The 9,879-nt window shown below is 34.3% G+C and overlaps 1 protein-coding gene across 1 annotated transcript; it reads right to left on the bottom strand.

Annotated features, from left to right (window-relative positions):
• Positions 1–1,840: 1,840 nt before the first annotated feature.
• LOC108965377 (protein henna) lies at positions 1,841–8,690 on the bottom strand. Its single transcript, XM_018927735.1, has 6 exons — positions 8,387–8,690; positions 4,164–4,597; positions 3,862–4,094; positions 2,506–2,768; positions 2,191–2,420; positions 1,841–2,117 (listed from the first exon to the last, which is right to left on the bottom strand). The coding sequence occupies exons 1-6, from the start codon at positions 8,417–8,419 to the stop codon at positions 1,955–1,957; spliced, it is 1,356 nt and encodes a 451-aa protein (XP_018783280.1). The 5' UTR covers positions 8,420–8,690; the 3' UTR covers positions 1,841–1,954.
• Between the last annotated feature and the right edge of the window lie 1,189 nt (positions 8,691–9,879).

Raw genomic sequence — 9,879 nt, 5'->3', positions numbered from 1 at the left:
TTTGCCAGTCTGATTGCTTGCATCCATATAAAATTGTTTTCACCCAACAACTGAAGCCATTAGATCACCACATACGTCTTGAATTTGCTGATTTTACCTTGAAACAAATTGAAAACCATAACGTTTTTTTTTTTTTTGTAAGAAAATCATCATTCCGATAAGGCTTACATACTTTCATCTGAGTGGTGTGGTAAATAAATAGAACTGTTGATTCTGGTGCGAAAGAATTCCACAAATTATTCATGAACAACCGTTTTATTCGCCTAAATTGACAGTTTGTTGTGGTTTTTGATCTGGTGGTATCATCGGTCCGTGCTTCTTTCGAAATATAACTTGTAATACCGTTACTGATGATGGATGGTAACCAATTTTGGAAGTTGATTTTGTCAAAATCTGGTTTCAACAAGACGGGGCTACCTGCCACAAAGCACGTGCAACAACCGAATTATTGCGAGTAAAGTTTGGAGATTCGATTATTTCAAGAAATTGTGACACTGAATGCCCTCCAAGAAGTTGTAATTCAACACCATTCGACTATTGCTTGCGGATTTATTTGAGATAATTTTCTCTGTTTGCTCGATAAACCAGACTGCTTTCAAGCCTTTGAAGTCAATATTGAACGTCTTATTCATGACATACGATTTGATTTGATACCCAAAAATTGGATTCAATGAATTCCTTCCCGCAAAAGACATCGTTGAGGCCATTTGAATGCTGTTATATTCAAGACTGATTTGTATCGAAGGCACTTGACATTAAATCAAAAACATTTGAATTCCTTTAACAATTTTTTAGTGGTTTCTTTAAAGAAATCGTATCACTCTTATTGGAAAACCCTGTATAAAAGACAACCTTTGCATAAGCGCCAGCGTACTGAAAAATCTTCGTCACTCTTGAACAAAATCTGAAAAATTCTTTAATTTTATCAAGAAAAGTCTCAAGTCAACACAAAACTTACTAAATCTAATGAACACAAATTTCGAGACAGACATATAATTTATGATAGCCAGAAATATAATTTTTTTAATTTTTATATGCTTATAAAATAATAATCTACATTTTATCTAGAAAAGTTCGTTCAAAAAAAACTGTAAAAATTTCAAGGCAATTATCGTTCCTGATCCTATGCAAAAGTTTTGAGAAAAAAGTTTCGCTCGTTTTTGAAATAGAGGCACTCCAGAACTATTTCTTCCTATAGAATGAGGAATTCGCCAAGCGGACTCACTTAAGCCGTCATTGAACTCTTTGTATTTTCGAGTGAGCGCTACATAGGCAACATTCAACACATGGTAACCGTGCGTGGTCTAATAAAATTTCAAACATTTCTCTACCTTAACCCTTCTACTTCTTAGAAAATATTTAATTATAATTGTTAATTATAATAATATAATTAATTTTATAACTTTATCATCGAAAACTAGCTTTATAAAATTAATTACCCTAAAATTCATTCTTAATATGTCCTTTGTAAAATAAAAACTGTTATCTACCTAAATTTATATGTACATATGTATATAAGTAGAGAGGAATAGCAACCATGAGTATGTAAATAACTTTTGAAATCAATAAGTAATTTTGTAATTAGTATACTATATGTAGTGTTTGTATATAAATGTCTATAAATATATTAAACATAATTTATAAATAATAAAAAGTATAACTAATACTACTATAATGTATAAAAAAATATAGCTTATAGCCAATTTTTATAAATATAATACTGATAAGCTACTAAACGAAGTGAGTGGATTATGAAAAAAATAATAAAAATCAAATGCAAAAAATCAAACAAATTTATATTTTTAATCTCTTTTTTTTCAAGTATATTTCGTAGCGGTAAGTATTTACAAAGGATATATATATATATATAATCTATTAATAAGTATATGGCTAATAAATGCATATGTACAACTATATGTACATATAATTTTCATAGAAAACTTTCCGTTGCTTTCTACACCTTCAACTTCTCCACGGCGTTTTGTAGAATCTGAAACTCTGAGTTGATATCGTCCATCAAATTGCGTATCTGCTTCTTTGAGTCGAGCACTTCGATGCTCTGCGTATAGGCATTATAGCGTACACCGAAGGGACGTGGTATGGAGTTGGCGAATATGCTAAATAATACCGACAAATATATGAAGATAAAGCAAATGTTAAAAACAAAGTCTACAATAAGCCACAACTTACATTGTCTTCTCTTTGGCGCTCTCGAAACTCTCCGACACATAGTAAACCTCTTGGAATTGTGTAATTGGATATTTGGTAATGCCGGTGACCGATGGATCAAAGTCACGTAGTTGTGGCTTATCGGTTAGGCAATACTCAAGTTCACCGTAAGAAGAGAGCAGACCTGCGCCGTAAGCTTTAAGATCACCATCTTGGCGACACAGACCGTACTCAACGGTGAACCAGAAGATCTATGAAATGTAAACAAAATATTATAAATAAAGCATATGATTTCAAATAATTAACTATTAAATTATAAAATATATATACACTTACAGTCGCCAGCTTCTCGATGTAATCATCGGGTGCACCCAAGGAAGCTAAACCGATTTCCTGACTGAATTGTGCAAAAGCCGGATCAGCGAATAACGGTACGTGGCCCATTAGCTCGTGACAAACATCGGGTTCCGGTGTATACATGGGTTTGCTGGGATGGCGTATATACTGTGTAGAGTGGAAGACACGAAAAGCCAGACCGGCAATGAAATCGCGTGAAGAGAGTAGACCAGCTACCGGACGCAAAGTGAAGCCGGTACAATCTAAGAAAAAAAAAACAACAATTATGTGTAAATGTATATTATATAAAGTACATAGTTATTATGCAGAACAAAATAGTTTTATAACTGGTTTTTCAATAAGAACGGTACAACAACGGTACAATGGAATTCTTTATTCCTGTGAAAGAACATTCGATGAATGGCCACCACGGGCACGCTTGTAAAAGTCCAGACGCTGAACCCATTTTTCGACGGTTTCAGGCATAAATCGGTCGATACTGCTGCAATTTCACATACGATATTCGTACGAAGTTTACCACCGTCGTTGGCTTGTTGGCATAGAACGTAGACTTGACACAGCTGCACAGGAAAGAGCCTAATGGCGTCAAATCGCAGCAATTGACTCGGCCATTTCATTACGTTCAACAAACTTGGTTTTCAATAAATCGATTGCGATATTCGCTGTGTGGTTTGTGGCGCCGTCCTGTTGGAACCGACATTGTCCTATATGTCTATATCATATTCGGGTCAAAAATATTCAGTTATCATTGAGCGGTAGATTTCCATCAGAGCAACGTGCCGGTCTTGATCATCACGGAAGAAGTCCACCTAAATGACGCCGCCGGCTCATAAACCGCACCAAACCGTAGTTTTTTTCCGGATGCAATGGTGACTTATGGAGCACGTGTGGATTATTGTCTGATAAATAACGCATATTTTGCTGAAGATGATTTTTCAATATAAATCCGGATCATTCTCAAGTTATTCACGAATATAAGACGTTGTGGTGGTCAAGTGGCGTCAGTTTTATCTTGTAAGAATATAGGTCAAGATCTTTTTGCTTGACTCCAAATTTTGGTAGTAAATTTTACCAGTTGTTGGATCATGAAGAAATTCATGAAAAAATGGCAAACCTTGCTGAACAAAATGTCAAAAGAACGGAAAAATATGGCGTTGTTTGCTGTCCCTTTCGGTCTCCTTTTGTAGCTCCGTATTGAAAAACAATTTGTTATCGTAAGACAAGAGATTGTCATTGGGTTCTTTCAAAAAACAACGGATCTTGTTAAATTTATCTACTTCCCGAGCTGGCAAACTATAATAAAGTATATAAAACTCTTCCGAACAAGATTAATACCTTTCAAAAAGTTCGAAACATCCTCCAATTGTGGTATGTTGTCCTCTCTGTAACCACAATTATCCACCAGCAAAGGAAAGACGTGATTATATTCACGGCAGGCATGTGTTTTGTATAGTTTGGTAAGATTTCTGAACATTGTGCCCCAAGTCTCAACCTCTTCTTTGGTGTATTCGACGCGTGGCAAAGGTTCGCCATGCTTATAGTTGTAAGCGATATCGGCAAAGTACTTCCTGCGATACAAAATTGAAACACATTTATAAGCAAGAAATTAAATTATTAAAATAAAAGCAACTACTTGCCTACGTTGACGATAAACGGGATCGGTGAAACCCGGGTGATCAGAATCCAATTCGGAGCCATAACTTAAAATTTGATTAGCGAACCGATCAAGATCTCTGATTCGGCGGGGAAACCACGGCACCGCTGCGCTGTTGTCCTTATAATCACGTGATATTATATTGAAGTAACTGCATTCGCCACGCAACTCATCGATGGCCTTGCCAAGTGCACCAGAGGTGGCGTCACATTCCACAAAGAACTCATAACCGGGCACACGCACCGAAGAGCGTGATTCGATATGCAACAGATTGACATTGTGTCGCGTGAAGATCTTCAAACTCTTCGCTAACGAACCGCTGCTTTGTTCTTTCAGCGTGTACAAAAGGCAAGTGCTACGCGACTCATTCTTGTCGATGCCCTCGGCAATATACGAAGTGCCATCAACACGCGTCGGCTAAAAGATCAGGCAAATGTGAGAAGAAAAAATAATTAAAGATTGAGTTTATCAGTTATTTTGACTATCTGCTATAATTATGATTTAATTCAAACAAATTTTTGGCTGGGTTTGTACCCCAAAGGTCATTGTTGTTGTTTTGCGAATTTCTTATCAGTTAGGCTTACAATAATTCCTTCACATAGCTGATAAGCTATTTTTTGCGAGTTCACATTACTATTTATTGAGAGGAGTCAATAACAAACGAATGTGAAACTAAAATTTTGTATTTATGTATGAACCGGAAATGAAAGTATTGGTAGAAATATATAATATATTTATAATTCGACAACAACTTCAGGTGTTGGCAACATTAGTTTAGTTGTATAACTATATTTTACTTCACGTCAGCGAAAATTATATTAAAATCAAACTCAATTGAGATATATGTGGCATTAATTCAACCGTAGAGACTAAATCTCCAGTAAGGAATTTATGAGGAAAACATCGACCAGAGGATCGGAATTCATCTTCTTCTTTATTGGCGTAGACATCACTTACGCGATTATGGCTGGATTTACAAGAGCGCGCCAGTCTTTCTTCCTTTTCGCTATTTGACGCCAATTGGTGATTCCAAGAGAATCCAGGACCTATCTCCACTAAATCACTTCATCCTCTGCAAACCCAGCGGATACTGAATCGAAAACTGTCAAAGCCGAGCATTTGCAGCCTTTTTTTCGAAAGCTGGTAACACCGATTCATCAGATGTTCTCACCGTTCATGCCTCTGCACCATATAGCAGAACGGGAAGACTTCACTTCTCAATTGCCTATTCAGTAGCACATGTTGGTCCATAGTTATTTTGCGTAATGTTCTAGGTCTTCGAAGTTATAGAAATTTCGAGATATTTCGTATTCTTCTTCTTCTTTCGATTTTCGTCGTAAGGTGGCACACCTTTAAATTCAACGGATATATTGATTGGTTCTTGATTTGTATATTGATTAGTGAAATAATTAATTGAACTTTAAATTTTAGCGATTAGCTTAACGATGGTCAAAGAGAATATACTATAACTCCCAGGTAGGACTAAAAGCTTAATAAGCTAAGAGATGGAACTACTCACAGTGAGTAAAATATACATAGCCAAATAATTTTAAGGCCCAAAGTCCATTATCTCTGATGATTGATTCACAATTGTTAGGAGAACATAATAAAATTAGTGGGAAAAAAATAGTAAAACCTTTGTGTAAATTTCAGGCGAAACTCATTCATTAATTTTTTTTTTTTTTTTGGTTGGTATGACTGTGGTGGTAGGTGGTGGCATAGATTTTAAAGAATAAGTTAAGAATTCAAAAATTATTACCAAAGAAGCTCCACTATTTTTTTTTTTTTTTTGTTTTTTTTTTTTTTTTTTTTTTTTTTTTTTTTTTTTTTTTTTTTTTTTTTTTTTTTTTTTCCACCCGCAGTAGTAAAGGATCTCAATTANTTTTTTTTGGTTGGTATGACTGTGGTGGTAGGTGGTGGCATAGATTTTAAAGAATAAGTTAAGAATTCAAAAATTATTACCAAAGAAGCTCCACTTTTTTTTTTTTTTTTTTGTTTTTTTTTTTTTTTTGGTTTTTTGGTCATCGTAGTATTCATCTCACATATATTTTTCCACCCGCAGTAGTAAAGGATCTCAATTAATTTGGGTAGAAATCTTTCAGCATTCTTATATACTGCAATAAAATTCTTGTTTATTTTTAGTTTACTAAGTCATATAATATAAAAAATATATAATTTGCTCAAATTTATGGAAGTAGGTATTGTGTAATCAAGCATATATGACAAATGCAACAGGGTTTTAAATTTTGGCAAGTATTTTTGAAATATAAAATTTTTACTTCTTTCGAAAATCCGACTTCGACCTTGCATCAGGTCATATGAGCTTGAACGAAAAAATGTATGCAGCATTGAAATAAGAGAAAACCAGTGCTGCTGATCATATACTATTTTATTATGTACATATATATATATTTTATAACAGTGTTTTCAATAAGCCTAATTTTAAAATTTAAACTTACATATTACTCAAACTCTTGAAGTAAATGGTTTGACCCAATACCCGACCGAGCACAGTGTAATGAACTGTAAAATGCTTGTGTCGTAATCAGCAAGATTAGTTTGTGGCTCGCAATTTTTTCAAATAATCAGCCAAATAATTTTAGGACGTCATTAACACGTGACAATTTATGAATGAAATTTAAAAAAAACTTTATATATAAATATTATCACTTTAAGGGTAACAACACGCACACGCTTAGTAAGACATACAGAAAAGATGACGAAGTAATAGCAAAGACCGCGTGAAATCTTAATCTTGACCTTGGTAAGCTGTGAACCGTTAATCATAACGTGCTGACGAAATAACTGCACTGAAATATATAACAATATTGAACTAAGTTCATTATAAAACAGCAGTTTTATACACCCTTCCAACCGTTAAAGAACAAAGTACGACATATGTATATATATAGTATATGAGCATGTTAATGTTAACCACGCCAATAAAAATGTTAGCTGTGTTTGACAACCATATTTCGAAAATAGTTTTAGGGTAGAAAACCGTTGAACGTTTATTTCAAGTTAGTGATTGTGAAATTACAACAATACAAACATGATTTTTATGTAAATTTTTCCACAAAAAATAATAACCTCAAAAGTCGAAATCAGTTAAGGGTAGATCACGCGTGAGTATTGTTTGACATTGCATCAAAGAAGGACTTACACCTGAACAACATTTATAAATCGTTCAACTATATTACGAAAGATCACGTCCTGTGATTTGTGTTTCGGGCTCAACACTCAACTTATGGTCAACATAATCGGCCTTTATTCGCAATACCATCACGCATTTTGAGTCGGAGCATTCATTATTGAATAATATTCGACTGAAAAGACCACGTCCAGCACGCAGTACAGAAAATATAGCAGCCGGAGCTGAGGGTATACACGAAGACCGTGGAGAGTCGTTACGACGCCGTTACAGCAGCGCACACTAACGTATGGGGCATTTTACGTCGAGATGAAAACGAAGAAAATACGGATTTAATTTAATGGATTTATTGAGAGAACACTTCAGTGAGCAGATAATTTCACTTTTTGAGCCGTCGAATGGTCACAAAGGTCGTGTGATTTTACACCGCTAGACTTTTTTCTGTGGGGATACGTAAAGTCAAAAGTCTATACGGACGATCCCGCTTCGACTTAAGTCTTGAATCAAAACATTACTTCATTATTGGTGTCATTCGCCAGTGACAAGTCGAAATGCTCGAACAACTCATCGAAAATTGGACTCAACGTCTTGACCATCTGAGATGTAGTCGCGACCAACGTTTGAAAGAGATAATCTTCAAAAAATAAATGCCAAAGAATGTTCTTTCGAATGATAATGAGTATTTCCCATTAAAATTGAAGTTTCTGTGGTTTCTCTTTGAAAAAGTAGGGAACCTCGAAATGAATCACCGTTTAGTTTTCAGCCGATATCTATGTTCTTAAAGACAATACAAGCAATCAGAAGAAGAAGCAGTTTCTGAAGTAATTGTGCAACACATACAAGTATATCTTTTTGACACACATTTGTACCTAACCAAAATTTTAAGACACAAACAATTATATAAAAATAGGTTAGACATAATTATACCTCTGAATATATATATATATATATATATAGGAAAAATAAAGATACTGATTGGTACTATTCACTTTTTCTAAAACTATTTTCACTAAGATTATGTGATATTTCTAAAATTTGCCATGCAGCTCACTAACCTTGTCGAAAGACGTCTGACGTTCGGCCATCATTTTGCTCGAAGTTTTATTTGAACTAAGGAATTTTTCGTATTTCCAAACTAATAAACACAATTTTTAAAAAATGTTCACAAGTCTTCAGATATTTGGCATATTCTCAAAGTTTGACACAATAAATCTAGAGTTTTTTTACACACACGAATAGAACTTTTATTGCCAGAGTTCAACTTTACACAAATCACAACTCCAGTGGAGATTTATTTAAGAAAAAATAATCGCTAAAGCGCACACGCGCGTCACTCACACTTACTACTGTACAAGTCGTCTTTCGAGAACTGAAGCCTTATGCGAAGCGAGCACGCGCTTAAATAGATTTTGGCATGACAAGCGCTTGCAGCCAAGAGCTGGTTATCTACCATCGGGCGCTGCAAAGGTTATCACCAGTTTCAAGCTAAGACATACAGATATATATATATATATATTTTTTTTTAATTGTATACTATAATACTATGTATGGTTGCGGCACCCCGGTGTATAGTACTTGTGTGCGGCAAAGTAGCTATGCCTGCCCAATTCGTAAGCGCTAAAATAGTGACTATTGAAAAAATCTTACGAAAATGTTGCAAAAATAGTTCACATGAAATGAAACTCCAACGAGAGATCAACAGGAGTAGTTGAAAGCAGGCTTCACACTGAAAAAGTAAAATGTGGTGGAAAAGCGGCACAAAAACGCGGCCCAAATCTGTTGCATTATAATAAGTGAAAGTATTTTTATTCCATTATTATTTTGTCTACCACACAATTATTACGCTGCGTCGTTTTTGGACAGCTTTAACAAAAAACAAATAAATTAAATTAAAACTTTCAAGAAAGAAAAACTTTGAAAACAGTAGCCCTTCATATTATAATGTACTACGTATTCCTAACTGTACATTTTCATATGAATGAGAAAAAATGTGTTTTATTTTTCTTTTCTCGTAACTTGACATTTAAGCAGTTATATCGTTGTGAAACTCAAAAGGTCGATATTTTGATATATATCGAATGTACGAGTACATATATTTGAGAATATATTTCGATTTAAAGCTAATCTGGAAAGTAATTGCTCCCGAATTATTTCAAAAAGTTCTTTCCAGAGTCGGTGATGAAAATTTTTTCGGAACGTCTAGACCAATCCACTTAAAGCTTTATTGGTAATACCTCCGTAAATATATTTATGAGGTGATGAACAATGGAATCAAATTTTTTATAATTATTTCTACTTTTTAAGAGTTTACATGTTTTTCCTCGGAATTATTTCCGACAATTCCTTGGACAGCAGAACTAGCAGAACTTCTTACAGACTCATCCGATGTAAAAATAAAAAAAACGCTTTTACATAAAATTAAAATGTTGGTGAAAATTTGTGTACATTTTTTTTTTTTTTTTTTTTTTTGTTTTGTTGATCCTTCATTCAAGACCTTGCAAATTGTTTCTTGAAGATCTGTGCAAATTTTGATTAAGATTTGTTTAGC

This window comes from Bactrocera latifrons, unplaced genomic scaffold (assembly GCF_001853355.1).
Source record: "Bactrocera latifrons isolate USDA-ARS-PBARC rearing strain unplaced genomic scaffold, ASM185335v1 scaffold_1, whole genome shotgun sequence".
NCBI classification, from domain to species: domain Eukaryota; kingdom Metazoa; phylum Arthropoda; class Insecta; order Diptera; family Tephritidae; genus Bactrocera; species Bactrocera latifrons.
Note: the sequence above shows the minus strand (reverse complement) of the source record. Positions and strands in the feature narration are given on the sequence as shown.